General features: G+C 40.1%; 1 protein-coding gene across 1 annotated transcript; it reads right to left on the reverse strand.

Moving 5' to 3' along the window:
* Nucleotides 1–43: 43 nt before the first annotated feature.
* cfap100 (cilia and flagella associated protein 100) lies at nt 44–19,455 on the reverse strand. The gene is made up of 13 exons (XM_061902169.1): nt 19,406–19,455; nt 18,015–18,216; nt 17,866–17,930; nt 17,439–17,602; nt 16,912–16,992; nt 13,011–13,195; nt 12,887–12,938; nt 7,425–7,470; nt 7,196–7,350; nt 6,991–7,120; nt 6,710–6,915; nt 5,910–6,003; nt 44–2,561 (listed from the first exon to the last, which is right to left on the reverse strand). The coding sequence occupies exons 2-13, from the start codon at nt 18,211–18,213 to the stop codon at nt 2,436–2,438; spliced, it is 1,503 nt and encodes a 500-aa protein (XP_061758153.1). The 5' UTR covers nt 18,214–18,216; nt 19,406–19,455; the 3' UTR covers nt 44–2,435.
* Between the last annotated feature and the right edge of the window lie 7,710 nt (nt 19,456–27,165).

A 27,165-nucleotide genomic window follows, 5' to 3' on the forward strand; every position in this document is an offset into this window, starting at 1 on the left:
AAAGACAACTCCAGGTTGTTTACTTTGTTTTACTTTGGCCAAAAATAGAACAAGCACATTGTGAAAACATACAAATCACAAATAATCCTCTGGAAAAAAACACTTAAAGTTAGTTGAAAATTCTGAGGAAGTTGGTGCAGTTTCAAAAACACAATGAGTTCAGGCGTGGTATCAGTTTATCTACAAAGCCAGGATTAAACTTTAAGTCGCAGTCTTTCTGGGATTGAACAAAAAACACAACATGTGAACTCTTCGAGGTATCAAACACTTCTTTTGTCATGTCCACGTATCAATCCAGAGTTAACTCAACAAACCGTGAGAATCGGAGGTAAAACTATTCAAAAGGGTTAAGTTTTCTCACTATATTTTCATACCTTAGTTGGCTCCAGTCGTGGCGGTAATCCTAGAACCCGTTAATAGAACACCTTATATCACCAATTTGGTCCATGTGGCGCCTCTAATGGCTTTGATATTCCGAAGCATTTTGGGTGTATAGAAAATAGTTTTATCCATCTATTATTATTATAATTAATGTTATTATTATGGAAAAAGGACAATAAAGAGGCATCTTGCAATGTTAAAAGTTGATTTTCAAGACAAAAAATTATTTTCAAGGTAAACGTTGATTATCCGAGTACACAAGATACTACCGTCTATTCTTAAAACCCACACAAAAACATTATTGGGGAGTAAGGGTGCAAAATAACGATGTGTTTCAAGCAGAAGACACAAACCTCTTGCTGGTCCTAACATAATTGCTATAGTGACATCCAGTGGACACATTCAGAACAGCGTTTTCTTTCATTAAAAAAAAATGCAACTCATTTTAATACTTGGCAAACTCCTCAGGCGGGGCGGATAAAACCTGTTGGTGGGCCTGATCCGGCCCACAAGCCGTATGTTTGACACCCCTGGCTTAGAGAGCCAGGAATGCCAAATAATTTAAAATGTATTTCCATAAGAGCCATTTAATAAGTTTTAACACTAAGTACAACTAAATGCGTGCATTTTTAAGTAAGACCAACATTTTTAGAGTACAATAAGTATCTTATTATTTTTAATAAAATTTGTTATTTGATGCTAACCAATAATAAATAAAATACTTCTTACCATTAATGCAACTTCTTGAACAGGTGCGGTAGGAAACGGATGGATGGATTAAAATGCATGAGAACGTCTTATCTTTTGAATGTAATTTTTAACACTGTGATTATCAGCAGAATTATTCATTACTTATTGTGTTATTGTGTTATTGTGTTAAGCAATGTCAGCTAAGATTTATCTGAGAGCCAGATGCAGTCATCAAAAGAGCCACATCTGGCTCGAGAGCCATATGTTCTCTACCCATGGTCTATTTCAACTTTTTTGAAGGAAGCAACCGGGAATAATTAGAAATAATTGAATGCCACTTCTGTATTGATTTCATAGTGTATGTGTTGCACATTTCCATCCATTTTCTCCCGCTTATTCCCTTTTGGGGTCGCAGGGGGCGCTGGTGCCTATCTCAGCTACCATCGGGCAAAAGACAGGGTACACACCTGGACAAGTCGCCAATTCATCGCAGGCCAATACAGAAAGACAGACAACATTCACACACTAGGGCCAATTTAGTGTTGCCAATCAACCTATCCCCTGGTGCATGTCTTTGGAAGTGGGAGGAAGCCGGAGTACCCAGAGGGAACCCACGCATTCACGAGGAGAACATGCAAACTCCACACAGAAAGATCCCGAGCCCGGGATTGAACCCAGGAGTACTCAGGGCCTATGTATTGTGAGGCAGATGCACTAACCCCTCTTCCACCGTGAAGCCCGTGTTGCATATTTGTATTCCACAAATGAAAACAATTCTTCACTTTATAAAGGAATCCAATAACGGTGAATGTCACACATTCACATAACCAATATGACAAATAAATGCTACAAGGCCTAGCTGTATATATTTAAAAAAATAACGTGTTTATTCCCCCAGTCCTTTTATGAATTAAGAATACAGTACGCCTGCAGACAGGTTCAACTTATTAAATGTTTCAACATTTTCAAATACAGGAAATGAAAACAAAAAAACATTTGAGAGTAAATGGGTTACACTATGCTTTTCTACCTTACAAGGTAATCAAAGCACTTTGACACTATTTCCACATTCACCCATTCACACACTGATAGCGGGAGCTACCTTCCAAGGCCCTAACCACGACCCATCAGGAGCAAGGGTGAACTGTCTTGCTCAAGGACACAACGAGGTTGGTAGAAGGTGGAGATTGAACCAGGAACCCACGGGTTGCTGGCACAGCCACTCTCCCAACCGTGCCACGCCTTTGGGAGAGTGGAAAAGTGAATATAATAAAGCTTGTAAGAATTTGTTTGTATGTGTGGATAGAAGTAAAACATTTGGAGAGAAATATAATTGTTATACTATTTAACGTTCCTTTTGCTTCCTACAGTAAGTCCAATGATGTGGAGAAGTAGTTGTTGAAGTCGTCGTCAGCAGAAGAACTTTCCACTTTTTTAAATTTCCCCTTCTGGGCAGTAGGGAGGCATCTAGGCATTAGTTTACGTCCACTCTGAAAGGGGACATAGACACATTTTCGTTTTAAATGCGTTCATTAAATTACAGTTATTTAAAAAAAAAAAAAAATCTATATCCCTTATAAACACTTGTATTTGTTTTTACTCTCTAAATGCGTCTTTCAGGTTTTGAAAAGCACATTATAACTACAAAATAATATGCATAATAATAATAATAATAATAATAATATACACAGAAAATATATACACACACATACTTTACAGCTTGGTTATACTTGTTATTGTCAGTATTTTACACTTGACAAGATGAGATACTTGGATAGGAAGATACTTGAATTAAATTTAGCATAAAGATGTGCCTTGTAGTAACAACCTCCACAATGACCAGACAAACACATACTCACATCAATAATAGTCCTGCCTTATGTGAGTACACTACCAAAAATACCACCTAATTAACAGCCCCTGTGGACCCAAGTGAAAGGTCCAAACGCAGCTGGTCAGTATGTTACATTACAGTATTTGTAAACTAGCGTTAATTTTCTGAGCCCCACGGCCTGCTAATGGTGGGGTAGGGAGGTGGGTGCGGGGGCTTGCTAGTTGCGTAATATAAATAAAGAGGGAAAATCTATTATATTTAATGTGTATCATACCATTTACTACATTAATATCACACTAAAATAAACTAATTTTCACGCAAAATCAGTCGGGCCGCGTACTTGTTTCCCTGCAACTCATTTTGCTAGCTTACTGTAACTGCGCGCAATGATGGAGGACGCTCAATCAAGGGCAATAGTGTGATCCAGGGGCAAAAGTGAAGATTGTCCCAAAATAAGATACTTGAAGATAAAAACCTAAATGGATTTCTTTAAAAATGGGATATCTTTGAGGTCCCTCGAGGATCGGTGTTTTGACGAGACGTGACCCCCATTGGAGTTCATGCGACCTCTGCATATGCACATGTGCATGAATCCCCAGAATGCCTGGAATTGAATGAATCAAATTGGTTTCTTCTAAAATTAATCTCTTTGTGGTCCAGTATCGGTGTTCTGACAGGACATGCTCCCATTGGAATTCATGCGCCCCCTGCATTTACGCAGTATGATTCCAAGGAATGCGAATATGTATTTGTGCATCCCACTGAGTGTATCCCTTTTAAATAAATCTTTCACGTAAGTACAATTATTACACTAAACAACACTATATTTTTATATGTTGTCATTCAATGTACAGGTTCCACACCAGAAGCAATCAAATGTATGATTTATTAGGTTATTTATTTTGCCTGTGAAACTCAAAGCGCTCCCAGCATGGCTGCCGTTTCTTTTCTTTTCTGCTCTGCCCCCCACAACTGCATGATGAGGCACTAGCCTCTAGCTGTTCAAAGCTGGGACCCAGGGTGGACCACTCCGCTGTGCATCATTTGGGGACATCTCTGCGCTGCTGACTTGTCTCCATTCAAGATGATCCCCTGCTGGATTCACTATGGACTAGACTCTCTGTGTACTGGGGGGGTTCCCACATCTAAGGTCCACTCCAAGGTTTCTCACTTTGCCCATTGGATTGAGTTTTTTCTTGCCTTGATGTGGGATCTGAGCCAAGGGTGTCGTTGTGGTTTGTGCAGCCCTTTGGGACACTTGTGATTAAGGGCTATATAAATACCTTTGATTGATTGATTAATTGATGTCTTTCCCTTTTCTGTGCATTGTAGATAACAAAAAAGGCTAGCACAAGGCCATGCAGGTGATGGGTATTTATCTATTTGGCCCATAAATCCCACTAAAGCCCCCCAATACACTTCAATCAATCAGTCAATGTTTACTTATATAGCCCTAAATCACTAGTGTCTCAAAGGGCTGCACAAACCACTAAGACATCCTCGGTAGGCCCACATAAGGGCAAGGAAAACTCACACCCAGTGGGACATCGGTGACAATAATGACCCAGTGGGACGTCGGTGACAATGATGACTATGAGAACCTTGGAGAGGAGGAAAGCAATGGATGTCGAGCGGGTCTAACATGATACTGTGAAAGTTCAATCCATAATGGATCCAACACAGTCGCGAGAGTCCAGTCCAAAGCGGATCCAACACAGAAGCGAGAGTCCCGTTCATAGCGGAGCCAGCAGGAAACCATCCCAAGCGGAGGCGGATCAGCAGCGCAGAGATGTCCCCAGCCGATACACAGGCAAGCAGTACATGGCCACCGGATCGAATCGGACCCGCTCCACAAGGGAGAGTGGGACATAGAAGAAAAAGAAAAGAAACGGCAGATCAACTGGTCTAAAAAGGGAGTCTATTTAAAGGCTAGAGTATACAAATGAGTTTTAAGGTGAGACTTAAATGCTTCTACTGAGGTGGCATCTCGAACTGTTACCGGGAGGGCATTCCAGAGTACTGGAGCCCGAACGGAAAACGCTCTATAGCCCGCAGACTTTTTTTGGGCTTTGGGAATCACTAATAAGCCGGAGTCCTTTGAACGCAGATTTCTTGCCGGGACATATGGTACAATACAATCGGCAAGATAGGATGGAGCTAGACCGTGTAGTATTTTATACGTAAGTAGTAAAACCTTAAAGTCACATCTTAAGTACACAGGAAGCCAGTGCAGGTGAGCTAGTACAGGCGTAATGTGATCAAACTTTCTTGTTCTTGTCAAAAGTCTAGCAGCCGCATTTTGTACCAACTGTGATCTTTTAATGCTAGACATGGGGAGACCCGAAAATAATACGTTACAGTAATCGAGACGAGACGTAACAAACGCATGGATAATGATTTCAGCGTCTTTAGTGGACAGAATGGAGCGAATTTTAGAGATATTGCGGAGATGAAAGAAGGCCGTTATAGTAACGCTTTTAATGTGTGTCACTTGATATACAGTACATGCTGTAACCATGTAGTGTATCACACATAGCAACTAGTGTTACTTCCATCAACAACAACAATAGCACAGAGAGTTTGATCTGTGTTTGCCATCTTGGATACTGTCGTTTGGCATCCCAAAAGAGGTAAAGCATTCTTGTTGGGGTATGGAGAGGATACAGACTTGAGTCTAGCACAATCTTGCAGACAAGATTTGTCCTATCTAGTGTTTGAGCATAAATTGATACACCTTACTTGGTTAAAAGATGAAACGTCTTCTAGGACAATGTCAACCATCCAGTTGAGATCCATTCAATGCCCCGAAAATACAATAAGTGAGATTTTACTGAAATATGAAAAAAAAGTAACTGATTGAAAACCCTGCAGTAAAAGTTACTACTATGCATACATGTTTTAATTATGCTGTAATGTAATGTAATTTAATGTATTAGGCAGCACCATGCACTCTCTGCTCTAAAGACAGTACACACAATAAAAAATCATTAACTGAAGGACTTACAGTTTTCTTGGACTCAGAGAGCGACCGCTCTGAGTATCTCTTCATCCTTTCTATCTGTTTCTCTCTTTGCATCCTCAGCTTTTCTTCACGTTGCCTCAAGAGTAAAAGATTCAGAAAATGTAGATGCATGAATGTTGTATAAACACATCCAAATTAAACAAATCCTAATGGTAATACATTCAAGTCACCAATAATCATGCTGTACATTTATCAGTGGTGTCCCTATCATTTTCACTTCTAATATTGGGGCCTTAAGCATTGTCTGATGCTGATATTAATCCGATACGATCTCAGCACGACTCATAGTACATACTTTTACTAACTTGTAGTGTGGAATGTTCGAAATGGCTTGTTTTAGTGAAATTACACATATAACAACGGTATATGTAAAGAAAACACTAACACTATGACCAAGTGGTCCCAACGAATTATTAAATTAAGCTTATGATGATGCAGTGAGTTGAATCATGTGGGACATGTTTGGTACTGGATACTTTCTAAGAGGTTTCTGCCTTGATAAGTAATAAGCAAATGTATTTATTTGACACTTAAATATATTGGCAAATGTTTTGGACTGCAATATTGTTCAATTAAGGACACGTTATGTATGCATAGCTTGTGTACTTTTGTGTGCTTAGCTGTTGTGTTACTGCTAGCTCTGATTATCTATTGTAAATGATTTCCCCAAAAATGCAACAAAAGACATACATACATAAAAATTTCAGGTTCTCTTTTTTTGTGTAGGATTAGTAAATGATACTAAAAGGGAGACCACCTCTAGTGAGAATGTCATAGCATACCTGGTCCTTCTCTCGCTGTCCTTGATCTTCTGCATCATTTCCAAGCTTTCTGTTGGTATGTCATCCAGGCAGTGCAACAGTGAAGACATCTGTTTCTCAATGCTGGCCAGTTTCTCCAAAGTGCTGTGGCTGCTCCCCCTGTTGTCCACACAGCACCTATACACCTCTGCCACCTTCTCGCTGAGCGCACTCAGCATGTCATCCTGCTATGGACCCACAGTGGATTTGATTCCTGACCTTATGTATGGTAAAACATGCTCCCTGTGTCAGTGCTTCCTCACCTCATCCTCTGTGTTCAACAGAACATGCAGCTGAACCTTCTTTTTAAGCTTGGCGGCTCTCGCTTTCTCTTCCTCGATCTTCTTATTCATCTCATTCATTTGCTGCGTTAGGAGTGCCTCATCCTTTTCACTTCGAATAGAGAATGTTTTGCACTCAATCCACCGGAACATTCCTTACACCAAGAAGCAGACAGTCAGTGCTTACGTCGTCTTCTTGATGGCCTCCATCGACTGTTTAAGCTCCTCTAGTGTTTCCTCAGCTCTTGTAGAGTTCTTGATCAAAGACAGATTCTGCTCTGTTAGCTCCGTCATCAGCTCAATAAGCTGTTTTGGGTCAGTGAAGTACAACTCTGGATCTTCCTGTGAGGATGTGATACACAGTAAGTCGGCAACTGTGAGCGACAGCAAATAAAGCAAGGTTGTGTAAAACTGACCCCGTATTCTGAACCTTCAGCATCCAGGTCAAGCCGCATTGAGAGACTATCACGTTCAGGAAAATATGAAAGAAAGATAATTTGGAAAAAAAACATGCACACATAAAAATAAGGTACACAACAACTTAAAAAAAGATAACTGTCATGTCTTGTGATCATGTTTTGTTTAGTTATGTTCTGTTTTGCTTAAGACTCATTTGTTTCCTGTTTTTACACTTCTTTGTTTGCTTTGTTTCCATGCCAACCCAACTTAGCACATCAGAAAAACAACCCTCACCCAAGTCCTAGTCATGACAATAACAATTACTTATTTTAGGAGGTACTGTCCTAAACAACATTGTGTTTGTTGTCTGCGAGGTTTACTGAGGTATACAGCCTCAATAACAGTAGTATGAAGACCTCTACTGAAGCCAAGTATGTTTGCATGTTGACTTTTTTTTTTACTGTTCAACTTTATGGCTATATTTATCCCACATACAAACACATTTTCCTGACAATAATATCTTACAAAGTGCTCCAATGAAACTGTGGGAACAACTCAATAGCTTTTTCATCAGCCAATCGATGACCGCCAATTTAATCCAAATTGGTAAATGGGTTGTACTTGTATAGCGCTTTTCTACCTTCAAGGTACTCAAAGCGCTTTGACACTACTTCCACATTCACCCATTCACACACACATTCCCACACTGATGGAGGGAGCTGCCATGCAAGGTGCTAACCAGCACCCATCAGGAGCAAGGGTGAAGTGTCTTGCTCAGGACACAACGGACGTGACGAGGTTGGTACTAGGTGGGGATTGAACCAGGGACCCTCGGGTTGCGCACGGCCACTCTCCTAACTGCGCCACGCCATTAGTATGAGTCTCCCTTTAGCTGCTAAGATTCTTGTTTGTCACCATTCACTCTTTGGATTTATAACTGCTATGAGCCTTAGTAAAGGTTTGCTTTTTGTCTAGAGGTTCACAAACAAGGATGGGGTGAGGGTCACCACTTTGTAAGCAAATTGTCAAACAGTTTTAGAACAACATTTCTCAACGAGCTATTGCAAGGAATTTAGGGATTTTACCATCTACGGTCCGTAAAATCATCAAAAGGTTCAGAGAATCTGGAGAAATCACTGCACGTAAGCGATGATATTACGGACCTTTGATCCCTCAGGCGGTACTGCATCAAAAACCCACATCAGTGTGGAAAGGATATCACCAAATGGGTTCAGGAACACTTCATAAAACCACTGTCAGTAACTACAGTTGGTCACTAAATCTGTAAGTGCAAGTTAAAACTCTACTATGCAAATCCGAACCCATTTATCAACAACACCCTGAAACGCCGCCGGCTTCGCTGGGCCCGAGCTCATCTAAGATGGACTGATACAAAGTGGAAAAGTATTCTGTGGTCTGACGAGTCCACATTTCAAATTATATTTGGAAACAAGAGGACGTGGTGTCCTCCAAAACAAAGAGGAAAATAACCATTCAGATTGTTATAGGCACAAAGTTCAAAAGCCAGCATCTGTGATGGTATGGGGGTGTATTAGTGCCCAAGGCATGGGTAACTTACATATCTGTGAAGGAAACATTATGCTGAAAGGTCCATACAGGTTTTGGAGCAACATATCTTGTCATCCAAGCAACGTTATCATGGACGCCCCTACTTATTTCAGCAAGACAATGCCAAGCCAGGTGTTATAACAGCGTGACTTCGTAGTAAAAGTCCAGACCTGTCTCCCATCGAAAATGTGTGGCGCATTATGAAGCGTAAAATACAACAGCAGAGACCCCGGACTGTTGAACGACTGAAGCTCTACATAAAACCAGAATGGGAAAGAATTCCACTTTCAAAGATTCAAAAATTAGTTTCCTCAGTTCCCAGACGTTTATTGAGTGTTGTTAAAAGAAAAGGTGATGTAACACAGTGGTGAACATGTCCTTTCCCAACTACATTGGGACGTGTTGCTGCCATGAAATTCCAATTTAATTGTTATTTGCAAAAAAAAAAAAACGTTTATGAGTTTGAACATCAAATATCTTGTCTTTGTAGTGCATTCAATTGAATATGGGTTGAAAAGGATTTGCAAATCATTGTACTCCGTTTATATTTACATCTAACACAATTTCCCATCTCATATGGAAACGGGGTTAGTATTATTAAGTCTAGAATGGATTTATGGTGTGTTTAAGTTGGAGAAATGTGGTAATTTGTTTTTGGCGACACGTTGTGGTCACAATGTAGTTAAGATCATGATGCAGTGATTATGCGGACACGTTTGTTACTAGATACTTTCTAATACCCTTTTGCCTTGGAGACTCTGTATGTGTAAGTAATATGCAATCATAATTATTTGATACTTGTTTGAATTTAAAAATATGCTGTTTTAGATTGCAATACTGTTTAATCATTAAGGATGTGTAACTTCTGTGCTGTCGTGTGCTTGGCTGTTGTGTATCTGCGAGCTTATAGTTTCATATGATGTTAACTGGCTGTTCATCTTTGCAGAGGTAAATACGCTGCAAGACTGCTTGTATTGATTCACTTATTTTGGAGGATTTAGATATCAGCTGTTATGACCTGATACTTGTTATTTTTCTGATATATGGTAGATGGGGACACACCTACTTTTGTCATCGTTTTTTTATAAGTGCCTGTCCTGAGATTTTGCGGAATGACCTAAAATTGTAAACTGTGAGAGTATCTGAGAATGAAATAAAACAAGAAATATATCTGCAAAAATATTGTTTTCAATTGACTGGAGAGCAGGAGTGTCCCGACTTTTTCCAGTGAGGGTCAGGTTGATATTTTTGATTTTGTATAATAAAAAGGTTGAAAACAATCCAATATGCTAAAGTGTAAACTGTATCAACAGTCCGCGAGGACTGACTGGTATGAGATGTTGCCGACGACGTTTAATGCTTTTAAATGTGATTGGGTGGTTGTACATGTATTGTAGGATTTCATGACTATCACGTAATTAAACTGTTTTTTCATTATTACCGTATAGCAATAGTTGTTTTGTGTGTACTTCAATGTTGTGTTTTAAGTTGGTTGTATACTATCATATTCATTTGGAGTACAATGGTGGCTGTTGCTTGCACAACGAGCTAATTCCTGGAATACAACTATTGACAGAAATTGGAGGGTGCAGGCTATTTAGGTCCCCTGCACTTTTTACCATCCAAAAATACATTCCTAAATAGAGACAAGTTAAGCACTAAAAAACGATGACTAAAGATTTCTGTTAAACTTTGCTGCACTGCAATGATTGACCGCGTGCAACAACTGATGAGCGGTCAGATGCACTGATGTTTGATGCATGTCGAAAGAAGAGTTGGCCTCCAACGCACGTAAAAGAGAAAAACATCAAAAACAACTTTGAACTTGAAGCTGGCTCTGTTGTTGACATTTTGGCATAAAAACCTTTAGGAAAATAAAAACACAAACTACACAATCTTGTCTATTGGTGGCAAAGTGGATTACTGGTCTGTCTTTTGTTGCAGAGAAGGCGGTTTGAATCTCAGCCAGGACATACGAGGATAAAAAAAATGAATATAAGTTTGTTTTTACTGTTAATTAATTGGTACCTAACATCAATTATTATTGTTATTAATTATTATTATTATTATTATTATTTTTTGTCCTGTCCACGTTATCAGGCAAATCATATTGTTGATGTAGATGCCCATATCAGTTATACAAATTTACTTTACAAAAGGGAAGTGTGGGATACTTCTTTTGTTGTCTTATTTGTATTTGACTTTATTGTTGATAATAGAGGTAAATTGTCCCTTGTTCCCTGGGTGCCACACCCGCTGTTTGTGGGTTGGGCTCTCTGGGTGGCTGGGGCCGTACTCTGGCTCCCACACACACTGGGAGTCAAATATATTGTACATACAAATACACATATACCGTATTTCCTTGAATTGCCGCCGGGGCACTAAGTAATTTAAAACCTCTTCTCACTCCTGCGCTTACCAAAGGCATGCGGTAAAAGTAAGCATGCGCTAATTATTTTAAAACCTCTTCTCACTCCGGCACTTACCAAAGGTATGCAGTAAAAATTTGAGTGTGATGTAAGCTTGGACCTTAAATTCTACTGAATAGCTCTTAATCTTCTTCCCTTTATGCAATTTACCGGTATTGAAATCAGTCTCCTCCATTTTGAAAATGTTGACAGGGGAAGTGTCCCTCATGACGTCACAAGTTTGACCAGGTGGTAATACTAAGCATGCGCTAATTATTGTGGGAAGCGAGTTTGACCCGGCAGTAATTCAAGGCAGGCGCATACTATATGCCCTGCGGCAATTCAAGGAAATATGGTATAAATACTCACATACACACCATTATTCATACATACAGACATACATAGGTACCAACGCTCCCACATACATTCCCAAATACAGTACATACCTACATACTCAAAGTTCGTACATCCGCACGCACATTCACTGTACAAACATACATATACACATACTGTACATATACAAGTACATATACATACATACACTCATGCACATAATCACGTTTCATCAAACATACATTAACATTGTTGCCCTAGGGTAAACTGGGTAACACATGGCACACTGACAAAGCTTAACCTATTGTTACTATTACAATCTACACGGTTAATATAGGTTGCTTCTCTTTCTTAGTTATCATTACATATATGTATTGTTTCATTTGAACAATTGTATTGTTGATAATAAAGGTATATTATTGTTATTATTCATTATCAATAGCGCTATTTCTATTGGTATTTGTATGGCTCCATTTGTAGTGTATTAATGCTCATTGTCATTTTTGTATTATTATTTATTTGGCTAACTGCTTCTTTGCTATCACTTTTACCATCATATTTGTACATATCATATGTGCTGATGTTGCTCTATTGTTGTTGTTGTTGTTGTTATTGTTGTGTTTGCTGTTGTTGTTTTTGTCTCTCTGTCTAATCCCCCTCTTGTCCCCACAATTTCCCACTCTGTCTTCCTTTTTTTCACTCTTTCTATCCCCTCCAGCTCCAGCCCGGCTGCACCAAATGATAATATAAATACATTCTATAAAGTCAAATACAAATAAGTCAACAAGAGAAGTATCCCACACTTCTCTTTTGTAAAGTAAATCTGAACAGCCAATATGGGCAACTACATCAACTATATAATTTGCCTGAGAAGCCGGACAGGACAAAAAAAAAAAAAAAAAAAATTGGTTGGTTGAAAAATTTTTGTCTGTATACTATAAATAATGATTATTTGTTTATCCAGCTATGCCAGCGACGTAGCGCTATTCCACTAGATAGCAAAGAGTACACACAGTAACCTAAAACTCATTAGAATATAAACTTTTTGTGACATTTTTTTTGTTTCTGTGGTGTAATATTTTTGGAGAGTAAAATATATGCTTTGGCTCAATACTGCTCTATAGGACATGCAACAAAATAGTGTCTTTCATGCAGTGTATGCTGAAGACCTGATGCTCTCTGCAGGTGACAGCCTGGCACTGCCTCTGTTATTTTCCACACCTGTGAACATGTTATTATTTGTGTTAGTTATTATGTTATTGTGAGTCACATACTTTCATGTACTGTACTTGCCTTGCTTGACTGTCATTAAGTCCATTGGTTCCTTGTTCAGATCATCCTCAGTGTTGCCCATCAGTTGTATTTTCTTCATAACCTTCGCCCTCTGGGCCTCCTGCCAATCTGGTGGAGACAACTTCAAAAGAAGTTCCTTGTATCTCTTGTACTCTTGTAGAGTTTCTTCATAGTTGGAAAGTTCACTAATAAGAGAATACATAGTTCAGATGCTTACGCTTAAAATTATCACACCTGTTTTTGTATTTCACTCACTTGATTACATTTAGCAGAGCTTATTTAATCCAAACGCCTTTCCATATTCATCATTGATCATTTTCACCATATTTTGTACATGTTGACATTCATTTGATTACAGTTTGTGTTTTCAATCTGAGAATGTGTTACAATGGCTTATGCGGTGATGAAGGACAGAAAAAGAAGAGAGAAAAAATGTGTTGAAAAATGAAAGGGGGAAAAATTACAGTAAAGTATATACAGTAGCTGATTTAAAGTTAATGGTGTAGGAATAAATAAATATACAAAATAAAATGTAATTGAGATGAGAATAAATCAAATTAAGGATTGACATGACAATGAAAAAAAAATAAAAATGATTAATGATTATTGATAATTATTGAATTAAAAAGGAAAATAAGAAGAAATAAGCAACAATATGAAGAATACATTTATATACGACTGGTCATTGGACACAGAAGGTCCTCAGTCTCCGTTCGAGTTGTGCAACCTACTCTTGCAGTTCATCTATTTAGCTCTCTGTGTAGTAGTTGTAGTGACCGATGGTTGTTGGCGCTGGAAGTAATCCATGTGGAACATTCAAAAATCCTTGTAATTAAGCGAGCAATTATTATTTAAATTTTCGTATTTGCCAATTTCTTTGCTGTGGTGTGCCTCAATTTGCACCATTGTTACTTTGGTTTTGGACGATTTAAAAATGGCGCTTTAGCAAGAGGGAAAGACAGGAAAGACTATGTAGCAGAAGTGATGAAAATAGCCAACTAATCACAGCTCCGTGGTCAGCCTCTGAGTTGATGCAATTTTAAATTCATTTTTGGAGGTGCATGTGAAACAAGGTTTGGAGGGAGAGTAATGAGCTGGCGTGGTTTGCACAGACAGAGTGATGCTGTAGCTTTGATTCCGCGTACGTTTTCTTCCGCTGCACATGTGTAACTTGTTTTGTTTCGTTTTGTACGATATCATTCATTTATGTGAGTCTCTTCGTAACCAAACAATGTGAAACAGAAGGACGTTACACAAAACGTTGTGTCACGGAATTGTCCAACACAGAATGTATTAACAGAGAAAAAAGCACCACTGATTGTCGTAACATAAATGAGGCAACACGGAATGATGTTACACAAACAACAAAATGCAAATTTTCCTAAAGGGGAACATTATCACCAGACCTATGTAAGCGTCAATATATACCTTGATGGTGCAGAAAAAAGACCATATATTTTTTTAACCGATTTCCGAACTCTAAATGGGTGAATTTTGGCGAATTAAACGCCTTTCTGTTTATCGCTCTGTGGCGATGACGTCAGAACGTGACGTCACCGAGGTAATACAGCCGCCATTTTCATTTTAAACAAATTGCAAACACTGGGTCTCATCTCTGTTATTTTCCGTTTCTTCGACTATTTTTTGGAACCTTGGAGACATCGTGCCTTGTCGGTGTGTTGTCGGAGGGTGTAAAAACACTAACAGGGAGGGATTCAAGTTGCACCACTGGCCCGAAGATGCGAAAGTGGCAAGAAATCTGCCGCCAGACCCCCATTGAATGTGCTGGAGTGTCTGCACATTTTACCGGCGATGACTGACATGGCACAGAGATGTATGGATAACCTGCAGATGCATTTGCAACGATAAAGTCAACGAAATCACAAAGGTGAGTTTTGTTGATGTTGACTGCCAGCTAATCGATGCTAAAATGCTACGCTAATCGATGCTAACATGCTATTTACCGGCGGTGCTAAAGCAGACATGGCACAGAGATGTATGGATAACCTGCAGATGCATTTGCAATTATATTACGTTTCCTTCCACCCACATTTTAAGCGAAAAAAACACTTACCAATCGAAGGATTTAAGTTGCTCCAGTGTCACAAGATGCGAAAGTCCTGATCGTTTGGTCCGCACATTTTACCGGCGATGCTAACGCAACTATTAGGCCATGCTATGGCTATGAATAGCGTCAATAGCTATTCGCTCAATAACTTCAGTTTTTTCTTCAATACTTTCATACTCCAACCATCTGTTTCAATACATGCGTAATCTGTTGAATCGCTTAAGCCGCTGAAATCCGAGTCTGAATCCGAGCTAATGTTGCTATATCTTGCTGTGGTATTCGCCATTGTTTTTTTACATTGGCAGCACTATGTGACGTCACAGGAAAATGAACAGTGTCTTGGCAGAGAGCGAAAAAAAGGCACTTTAAAGCTTTTTTTAGGGATATTCCAGGACCGGTAAAATTTTGAAAAAAAATTTAAAAAATACAACAAGCCCCTGGGAACTGATTTTTATTGTTTTTAACCCTTTTGAAATTGTGATAATGTTCCCCTTTAGGACAAACGATGCAACATGGAATGACTTAACACAAACGACGCAACTCGGATTGTCGTATCACGAAACATTGTGTCAAAGAACAACACAAAATGAACGTCGTAACAAGGAATGCCAGAACACTAAACGATGCAGCACGGGAGGACGTAACACAGGACGACGCAACAATTTAACACGAGAACCGCCTGTACAGATTAGGCGTCGAAAAAGAAAGGAGGAGGAAGAAGAAATGTTGTTAAAAAATAAAAAATAAAAATAAGTGAATAGGAGTTAAAATGAGAGTATATATTAGGGATGTAACAGTATTGTAGATACTGCAGTATTACAGTGTCAAAGTCTTCACAATAATGCTTTGATGTGTGAGGATTTCAAACGAGAACTTGGTGATTGTAGTTTTTTTCTGGCGCTTTAGCGTTGGCCGGGTCTGAAAATAAAGTCCATCTCTTGGAATCCCAGCACAGCACGGGAACACTGTAAACGGGAAGTGAATTGTTGTAGTTGATAGGAGGAATTGCTTTTTTGTGAACATTTCCTGAAAATGTCATCAAAATCCGTCCATGACAGTTTGAGTAATGTTGCTAAAAAACAGGCAGACAAACCCTGGCGAAAACATAAAATCTTTGGCGGAGGTAAGAAAGTATGCCGCTTGTCTCTGTCAATATTGTGGGGAGGCTCGAGCCTATCTAGTTGCACTTGGTCGGAAAGCGGGGACCGGGTACACCCTAGACAGGGCTCTACCGCGTAAACCATTACCCAGAAAAGATACTTGAAGCCAGTGAAGCCAAACATCAGTCTGTTAGGTATTTACATTATTAAAAGTTAAATTGTTTAACTTCTCTGAGAAACAGCATTTTCCAAATTAAAGTAGAAAAATGTCCACTGTCGAGTACATTGGTTGTCATAAAGTAAAAGTTGAAAGACACTAAAATAAAAATTATTGTTTTGCACCGAATATTTTACATTGTCACTTTAAAGTCACCAACTATAAGTTACTTATTTTTTTTACATTTGAAAAATAGATTTTTATGCACATTTATTTTTACTTAAAAATACATGTTTGTAGTAGTTAATATGATTACAATATTTGAGCATTATTATTGTGTTCAATTCCTGAAAGTGCGTTTATTCTAAACATTCCTGCCAGTGCTGCCACTTCATTTTACACAATATGGCATCTTTTTGTTGATGTTGTTGGCACAATATTATCGTATTGTGGCCTTAATATTGATTTTGATACTGTTACATCCTTAGTATATACACATAGTATATGAATTGTGCAGTGTTAAGGAAGAAAAAAGTAATAATGAGAGTAATGGAGTAATTGAAAAGGAGTAGATGCCTTCTTAACTTTGATATTTCAGAAGTCAACTTCTTAATATCAGTGTTTTTCTCCTCTTTGGACCTGGCTTCTTGTTCAAAGCTGAAACAAAAACAGTAACTATTTATAATTATCAACTTGACATATTTGCAAGAAGACTGTCGTTCAAACACTACAGTATACAGACCGAAGTAACGGGACACTGAATTGTTGAAAGTACATGAAGTGAAAACAAAAATGTGATTTGAGCCGTTATAACAACAACCCTTCTTCTGGCAGGACTTGCTAGGACATTTTGAAGTGTATCTGCAGAAGTTATTGTCCATACATCCGCAAGAACATTTATGAGAACAAACGGGTTGTAAGTAAGGAGTCGTAAGTAAGAGGTTGTAAGTAAGGGGTTGTATGCACGTTATTCAACATGTAACTCAAATCATGTCTTTATGAAAATATTTGAGAAGAATGAAGAGTCATATCCAAACGCTGAACACTTTTCCTATTAATACGTGTCCTGAGACCTTTGTCGTGTATATTTATGTTGTTCTTACAATGTTCGGGCCTCCATAGACTTCTTCTCATTGTCTTTCAGGAACTGTTCAAAGCTTTGATTGTCCTTCTCAATGAGCTTCTCCAGCTCCCTTAGCTGCCTCTGCTCTTTTGCGATGGCCTTGTCCATTTTACATATCTCTGACCTCTTTGTCGTCAGCGATATCTAAAAGTGGTAAAGAAAGGACAGATTGTTAGAGATGATGGGCTGAGAATAAAAGCAAAGTGGGAATACACTACAGTTGGTTTTCAAAAAGTGGGTAATCAAAGACACTCCAAGGGGGAAAATACATTTTTATTTTTACATTATTTTAATAGAAATGTTACCTTCAGTTTCTTAGGTGAGGTAGGGGGTAACTAACTGAAAAAAGTTGACAAACATCCCCTATCACTGCTGCAAACTGTGAAACAATCTCTGCAGTTATTTACCTCTAACACAGCCTTCTGACGCTCCATGGCAATGAAGTCATGTTTACATTCTCTCACAATGTGTGCTGCGTTGGAAAAAAAAAAAAACAGAGTTCTTAAAGAGATCTTAAACCTGTTCAAGTTCCGCATCCTTGCCAAGTTCATCTCACTTTGTTTCAACAAGGCCAACTTCAGCTCACGCCTTGCAGGTGTTTGCATCGGGAGGGTTGGCTTACTCCTGGCTTGCTTTAGCATATTCACACTTTCTTCCTCCTTTAGCTGCTTGAAAAGTTCTTTCCTCTGCTCAGCTATCATTCTTGTGCTATAGGTCGTCTTTTCGTGAATCGGGAGGGACAGGAAGTTGCGCATCTCCTGAGCACAGGAAGACAACATCAGGACCAAATGAGGATTTGTTTCCTGTACTTTCTATGGAGAAACCTAACTCTCAAGTAAAGTTAATCATCAAAAACTAAGTGTGGAACAAAGTTTCTTAAGAGAAAATTAAGTGAAACTCAAAGTTTCTTCAGCAAAAAAACTTTCAAATGCAGTTTATTAAGACAAAATTAAGTGAAAATCAAAGGTTTAGCAGGGAAAATTCCTAATCAAAGTTTTGTCAGAAAAAAATAAAACTGTATCAAAGTTTATTCAGATAAAAATTATTTTTAATCAAAATTTATTCGGGAAAAAATTAAGTCCAAATCAAAGTTGGATTTAAGAAATTCGGAATTGCACTCTTCACATTTACATGAAAAAATCTAATACAGGTCACATATGGGCAAAAAAATTTAAAAATGACCTTCAGTGTGAACGAGGCCTGAGTCTGAATCCAAGTTTTTTTCCGAAAAAATCAAAGCCAAAATAAAGGTTTCCTTGAAAAAACTAAGTTAGAATTAAGTTTATTCAGCGCAAACTAATTGGAAATCCAATTCTTGAGACAAAACTTAATGTGAATCAACGTTTTTTCAGGAAAAAAAGTAAGTTTCAATCAGTTTTTTCAGGAAAAAAAGTAAGTTTCAATCAGTTTTTTCAGAAAAAAAAACCTGGGATCCTAATCTGAGTAACGTTTGTTCAGAAAATGCCAAATTCTGATCAAAGATTTTTTTCCTCCAAAACCCTCCACCTCCAAGTCCAAATGAAAGTTTCTATCAGAAAAACATAAACTCAAATTACAGTTTCTTAAAAAAAAACTACCTGTGAGCTAAAATCTAAACGTTTCTTTGCAAATCCAAATCAGAGTTTAAGTCCCAAAGAGACTGGAGCAAGCTAGAGTCCACATAATTTTATTCTCACATAGTCAAAAGCCATTTTTTCTTGGACTGAACATTATCATAAACTATGTGATGACGTAATGGTGACACACAACTTAAGTGTCCTGTTTTTCTTGGATTTTTCGAATAGGTCTGGTTTTGCTGGTGTCATACTATTCCAATACATATCTATTTGTCATACATTCCATCTATGTTCCGTGTAAAACAGAGTCCTGTACTGCAGCAAGATTATTACTCATTAATCAGCTATTATTATTTAAAGAACACACCACAATAAACAAAAAAACACACACCTTTTGTCGATCAGATTTTTCATTTAAACTTTGTAGAAGAATGCTTTTGGTGTCCGGTGATTTCCTCCTTCTTGTGTCTATAGACAAAGTCATGAAAACAAAAGTTAGCATGAGTCTCTATGTCTATGAAGTACATAATATGTGTGTGTGTACTATTAAGGGCTTGATCTACTAAAACATGTGCAAACCTGATAGCACATACAAAGCTGAGCTGCTAAAAACATTTGCAAAGTGGATTGCATCTATTAAAAGGGAACTGCACTATTTTTTGGGAATTTTGCCTATTGTTCATAATCATTATGAGAAACAAGAAGACAAAAGGGTTTTAGTTTTTTTTGCTTTCTAACATGTAAAAATCGGCTTGATCTAGGAGGTTTGCAATGCACCTAATAGGAGCAATCAATTCTTCCTCTAAATCGCTTTAAAAATGCATTCAAAAATACATCATTTATGTTCCGTAACATTTATAATAACCAAACTGTAGTGACATTGTTATTGTAAGAGTAAACACTGAGGGACTTTTTTTCTAGTGTAGTAACCCATCGCCAAGCTACGTTATTAGCCGTAAAAAAAAGCTAACTACGGCAAGAGAAAAGTTAGCTTCTACGTCAACACGAAACGCGTTTAAGTTTGTAATGCACAATGTGATAGGACACCAATCTGTACTGACTGAAAAACATGAACAATCCTATTACAGTATCTGTAGAGTATTAGCCCACATTTCACAGCTAGGTTGACAGTATATGTACTGTAGTTATAATGACACGCCTGACGTGCTGGGTATATCATAATCAATATCAAAGTGACTCAATGGACAGTTGTGCATTTCGTCCAGCTGTTTTTTACAAGTTGACTGGGTGGGCACTCCATTTAAGTCGGAATACCATGGCTCCAAGTTTCACACATACAGCGTCAAAATCACGGCGACCTCAATCTCTCGGCTTTCGTCTGCTCCAACGTCTCGCTCTGCCTTCAAGCTCGCTTCTAGAAGCAGTAGTTAATCCCCAGTATATAATCCATCTTCAAAAAGACAAGGTTGTAATCCTCCTTTGTCGTCTTTGTTGTCTGTTACCAAGTCTGCCATGATTTAAAAAACACTTGCATTTGTATCCGGAAGTAGGAACACATATTTGTTGCCGGAAGTCGGAAGTGCGCTTCTATGGAAACGAAAATATATACGCAAAGGAAACCAGTTCCGGCAATTATGGCTGGGCGATATATCGATATACTCGACATGGCTAACGTTAGCTGGGATGCTAGCGGAGCCGTGCAGGTGGTAATACGAGAAAAAGAAGTTGCTAATCTGGTAACAAATGAAAAAGGAATTCATTCCCAAGTAAAGCAGCAGGGCGTCCATCGTCTGGCGGTGGTTTGGCTTCAAGTGAGAATTCGAAATCCAAGTCTTCCAAGATGGCGGCGCCCGGACGGGCTGCGGCTTGTAGACGCTCGTGGTAGAAATGGAACATTTGGCAAAAATACCGGACAATTCTGCAAAATTCATGGCTGGCTTACAGCGTGGACACTCCGTGGTCACATATGACAGACAATTCTGGAAGTGGATGGATCGGGCCGTTTTGGACTGAAAGATGCGTGTACGTTGGACCACCTCGCTAGCATGGGAATACTTCGCCGGCTACATTCAGCGGCCTTTGACGCAGCGGTGTGATCGAAAGCAGAAGCGAGGATGCCGAGCGGGGCTAACAACAACACTAAAAGCTAATCCCCACATATATCTGGGTAAGGAGTCAGTTAAGTCAGAACTAGCCAGCGCCAGGCTGGATAATCCCTGCTCACATAGCAACTTTCTTAGAATAATACATAACTCACATAATGTTTTTTCTGCTGTGACTGTGTCAGAGTTGGACATGCGTTCTACTGAAGTGACAAATTACGATGCGTTCAGTTTATCGCAGCACCAAGCAAAAAATCTGAAAATTCCCATCATATCAATTCCTACATATGGTCGTAATTATTTTAAGTGCACTACGCAAAATAAACTTAACATTATTAATATTGCTACTACGGAAATGTTTTTATCAAAAACTCCTTAAAAAGCCCACTACGTATAATATGGGCTTTTTAAACATAAGATCATTGTCTCCCAAAACGTTATTAGTTAATGAGGTCATTAGAGACAACAATCTTTCATGTCATCGGTCTCAGCAAAACCTGGCTTAAACCAGACAACTTTTTTGCGCTAAATGAGGCATCTCCTCCTAGCTACACGAATGCGCATATTGCCCGTCCCCTTAAAAGGAGTGGGTGGGGCAGGGAGGGGTCGCACTGTTATACAACGAAAACTTTAACCTTATTCCTAACCTAAATAATAAATATAAATCGTTGGAGGTGCTTACTATGAGGTCTGTCACACCGCTGCCACTATACCTGGCTGTTATCTCCCGCCCCCCAGGGCCCTATTCGGACTTTATCAGTGAATTCTCAGAGTTTGTTGCTGATCTAGTGACGCACACCGATAATATAATTATAATGGGGGACTTTAATATCCATATGAATACCCCATCGGACCCATCATACGTGGCGCTCCAGAGTCTGGAGCGCCGCGCCGGCTCTACGCGGGGGAAAGAGGGGGCAGAGCCCCCTTAAATAAATGTCTTGCCCCCTCAAATCAAAATTTGAGAAAGCAAATTTAAATAAACTCACAAAATTACTACATTACAAGTTGACAAAATGATCTGCACTAGCGGAAAAATCAGCCGAAAAAGGGACACACACGATATAGTAGTGTCGGCTTCCCTCTCATCCCTCCCTCCGCTGTGCGTGTATTCACCATTCCACAGGCTGCGTAGCAGACACACACCCGCACACACCCCTCAGCCCTCAGTAAACATCTAATCACTGTTGCAGTATGAAAGTAAAAGAAAAGGAAAAGTTGTCTACATTTATCATATACTTGTTAAGATGGGTGTAATTGTGTAGTCTTATCTGTCATGAACACGTTTATCGTCGCGGACTTTCGGTGCTACGGAGTTCCTTTTTTTTTTTTTTTACAACTTGACGAGAGCAATGACAGCGGAGGCTCTGAGCAGCAATGGTTTGGAAGGCAGAGAGCCTCCACTGTCCCTGTAACAAGCTACAAGTCATTTATGATGCTGTTAACGAGGGTAAAAATGAAACATAAGGTATATATCCGGCTTAACAGTCCTCCTCTGCTGTCCTCTGTTCAGAGCGGAGTCCCTAGCAACGGCCCGTTTTACTTAGCAACGGTCTGGCAATCGACTGCTGGAATTCTTTTTCTGTTGTTTTTCTTGTAATTCTACATAGTCAACCTTTAATGTTTCAATCTACATTTTGTAATAAACAAATTATAAGTTTCATTTGATATGACCAAGACACCTAAAAACAAAAACACAGCCATTTTCATCAATTTACAAGCAAGTGGGCAACACACATACATTGGAGTGAATTAATTTTGTGCCCAGATGAGTGCCCACGTCCACTGCATGTGACAAACTGAAGACAAGTGACCTGCGTCTGACAGACCCCTACGAAAAGCCCCGCCCCAGGCTGTAGTCCTGTACTGTTGTTGTTTTTCTTCATGTAATATTTCTTCGGAAATATGGCAGCGCTGTTAATGTTTCCCCCCCTGAGGGATTGCCACCTTATTGTGGTCAGGGGGTTTGCGTGCCTCAGTGACCGTAAGAGGTATACCAGCAGGAACTTAGTCTTCAGGTGGGACACCCAAGTTGGACAGGTCTGAAGGTAGAGGCCTGACAAAGTGCAATCCACTACTCCAGGTTGGGGTTGGACACATAGCTAAAGACCCATTTCAATGAAGAAAGCATTGTTACTATAAGCACAGAAAAAAAAGTGCTGGAGCATGATGTGTACACATGATGTGTACACATGATGCCCCCTTTACATTTCTGACTGCCCCCTCATATAAGCAAGCCTAGAACCGCCCCTGCTCCAGACTATAATTGATAGCTGTGGTCTTACACAAATAATAAATGAACTCACGCATCGCAACGGTAATACGATATACCTAGTGCTTGTCAGGGGTATCACCGTTTCCAAAGTTATTATACTCCCGTATACTAAAGTAATGTCCAATCATTACCTTATAAAATTCAAAGTTCAGACTCATGTTCGGCAAGCTAATAATAATAATAACTGCTATAGCAGCCGCAACATTAATGCCACAACGACGACTCTTGCTGACCTACTGCCCTCGGTAATGGCACCATTCCCAAAGTATGTGGGCTCTATTGATAACCTCACTAACAATTTTAACTACGCCCTGAGCGAAACCATTGATAGTATAGCACCGCTGAAGATAAAAAAGGCTCCAAAAAGGCGTACCCCATGGTTTATAGAACAAACTAAAGACACAGATTATCATGTAGAAAGCTGGAACGCGAATGGCGCCCGACTAAACTTAAGGTTTACCATCAAGAATGGAGTGATAGTTTAATAACTTATAAACGCATGTTTACCTTAGCTAAAGCTAAATATTATTCAAATCTCATCCGCCTTAATAACAACGATCCTAAATTTTTTTTTAGTATGGCAGCATCGTTAACCCAACAAGGGACTCCTTCCAGTAGCTCCACCCACTCGGCAGATGACTTCATGAATTTCTTTAACAAGAAAATTAAAGACAATGCGTCCCAGCTACAACTGGGTTGTATTAACATAGATACGACTGTATATACGGCGGATACTGCCCTCCAAAATAGTTTCTCCCGTTTTGATGAAATTATATTAGAAGAATTGTTACAAGGTGTAAATGGAATAAAACAAACAACATGCTTATTTGACCCACTTCCTGGGAAACTTATCAAGGAGCTCTTTGTATCATTAGGTCCATCAGTACTAAATATTATAAACATAATATTTGACAACCAAACAATTAAACAGGGCGACTCGGTAAAGAATCTGGGTATTATCTTCGACCCAACTCTCTCGTTTGAGTCACACATTAAAAGCGTTACTAAAATGGCCTTCTTTCATCTCCTTAATATCGCTAAAATTTGCTACATTTTGTCCACTAGTGACGCTGAGATCATTATCCATGTGTTTGTTACGTCTCGTCTCGATTACTGTAATGTATTATTTTCGGGTCTCCCCATGTCTAGCATTAAAAGATTACAGTTAATACAAAATGCGTCTGCTAGACTTTTGACAAGAACAAGAAAGTTTGATCATATTGCGCCTATACTGGCTCACCTGCACTGGCTTCCTGTGCACTTAAGATGTGACTTTAAGGTTTTACTACTTACGTATAAAATACTACACGGTCTAGCTCCAGCCTATCTTTCCGATTGTATTGTACCATTTGTCCCGGCAAGAAATCTGCGTTCAAAGGACTCCGGCTTATTAGTGATTCCCAAAGCCCCAAAAAAGTCTGCGGGCTATAGAGGGTTTTCCATTCGGGCTCCAGTACTCTGGAATGCCCTCCCGGTAACAGTTGGAAATGCTACCTCAGAAGAAGCATTTAAGTCTCATCCTAAAACACATTTGTATACCGTACTCTAGCCTTTAAATAGACCCCCTTTTTTAGATCAGTTGATCTGCCGTTTCTTTTCTTTTTCTCCTCTGTCCCCCTCTCCCTTGTGGAGGTGGATCCGGTCCGGTGGCCATGGATGAAGCACTGGCTGTCCAGAGTCGGGACCCAGGATGGACCGCTCGCCTGTGTAACGGCTGGGGACATCTCTGCGCTACTGATGCACCTCCGCTTGGGATGGTTTCCTGCTGGCTCCACTTTGGACGGGACTCTCGCTACTATGTTAGATCCACTTTGGACTGGACTCTCAAGGTTATGTTGGATCCACTATGGATTGGACTTTCACACTATCATGTTAGACCCGCTCGACATCCATTGCTTTCGGTCCCTTCCAAGGTTTCTCAAAGTCATCATTGTCACTGTCACCGACGTCCCACTGGGGTGAGTTTTCCTTGCCCTTATGTGGGCTCTACCGAGGATGTCGTTGTGGTTTGTGCAGCCCTTTGAGACACTGGTGATTTAGGGCTATATAAATAAACATTGATTGATTGATTGATTGACTATGTCGAGTAGACAACTTTAATTTGTCAAGTGTGGGGCACAAGCGTTGCTACAAAAAGTAGCATTACTGCTAATATGTAGCATCATTTGAAAAGTCACCCGCTAGAGAATGAATAGTGCTTGAAACTCTGCATATCAACATCTCCATTCGCTGCTACACGCCCACACCATCAAAATGCCGAGGCAAAAATTTCCAGATCAACACCGTATGAAAAAAATAGTCAAAAACAAAAAGAGATAATGTCTGCAGTAACCTACCACATAGCGAAGGACGAACACGATTTCCTATTATGCAGCTCATTTTTATTTGACAGTTATTGAAATACCTTGTGTGACATCATGAACAAAAGTGCTCTTTATTTGTTTTAAACTATTGTAGTGGTGTTCTGAACAAATAGTGCATTTTAATATAGTGTTGTTTTGATATGTCATCTTAGTGACATCATGCACAAAAGTGCACTAATAGCTTGTTTTAAAATGACTCTGACAATCGAGCACTTTCTGTTTTGGAAATGACATGAATGTTTGCTCCTCTCTGAGCTGCCACCTTATCGTGGTAGAGGAGTTTGCGTGTCCCAATGATCCTAGGAGCTATGTTGTCTGGGGGTTTATGCCCCCTGGTACGGTCTCCCAAGGCAAACAGGTTCTAGGTGAGGGATCAGACAAAGAGCAGCTCGAAGATCTCTATGAAGAAGAGAAAACATGGACCCAGATTTCCCTCGCCCGGACGCGGGTTACCGGGGCCCCCCTCTGGAGTCAGGCCCGGAGGTGGGGCACGATGGCGAGCGCCTGGTGGCCGGGCCTGTTCCCATGGGGCCCGGCCGGGCACAGCCCGAAGAGGCAACGTGGGTCACCCCTCCAATGGGCTCACCACCCATAGCAGGGGCCATAGAGGTTGGGTGCAATGTGAGCTGGGCGGAAACCGAAGGCAGGGCACTTGGCGGTCCGATCCTCGGCTACAGAAGCTAGCTCTTGGGACGTGGAACGTCACCTCACTGGGGGGGAAAGAGCCTGAGCTAGTGCGCGAAGTGGAGAAGTTCCGGCGCACAGCAAGGGCTCTGGAACCACTTCTCTCGAGAGGGACTGGACCCTCTTCCACTCTGGCGTGGCCGACAGTGAGAGGCGACGGGCTAGGGTGGCAATTCTGGTTGCCCCCCGTCTTAAAGCCTGCACTTTGGAGTTCATAAAGCCTGCACTTTGGAGTTCAACCCAGTGGACGAAAGGGTAGCCTCCCTCCGCCTTCGGGTGGGGGGACGGGTCCTGACTGTTGTTTGTGCTTACGCACCAAACAGCAGTTCAGAGTACCCACCCTTTTTGGGTACACTCGAGGGAGTACTGGAAAGTGCTCCCCCGGGTGATTCCCTTGTCCTACTGGGGGACTTCAACGCTCATGTTGGCAACGACAGTGAAACCTGGAGAGGCGTGATTGGGAAGAATGGCCGCCCGGATCTGAACCCGAGTGGTGTTTTGTTATTGCACTTTTGTGCTCGTCACGGATTGTCCATAACAAACACCATGTTCAAACATAAGGGTGTCCATATGTGCACTTGGCACCAGGACACCCTAGGCCGCAGTTCCATGATCGACTTTGTAGTTGTGTCATCGGATTTGCGGCCTTATGTTTTGGACACTCGGGTGAAGAGTGGGGCGGAAATTTCTACCGATCACCACCTGGTGGGGAGTTGGCTGCGATGATGGGGGAGCTGCAACCTCATCGTGGTAGAGGAGTTTGCGT

This window comes from Nerophis ophidion, linkage group LG05, assembly GCF_033978795.1.
Source record: "Nerophis ophidion isolate RoL-2023_Sa linkage group LG05, RoL_Noph_v1.0, whole genome shotgun sequence".
Lineage (NCBI taxonomy): Eukaryota > Metazoa > Chordata > Actinopteri > Syngnathiformes > Syngnathidae > Nerophis > Nerophis ophidion.

What these genes read in the sequence shown, in the direction of transcription:
- cfap100 (XM_061902169.1), bottom strand. Translation starts at nt 18,213, where the DNA reads ATGCGCAACTTCCTGTCCCTCCCGATTCACGAAAAGACGACCTATAGC. An exon ending in GTTGGCCTTGTTGAAACAAA is followed by an intron (nt 17,931 to 18,014) that starts GTGAGATGAACT and finishes TTTCCAACGCAG; the next exon opens with CACACATTGTGAGAGAATGT. An exon ending in TCTATGGAGGCCCGAACATT is followed by an intron (nt 16,993 to 17,438) that starts GTAAGAACAACA and finishes TTTTTGTTTCAG; the next exon opens with CTTTGAACAAGAAGCCAGGT.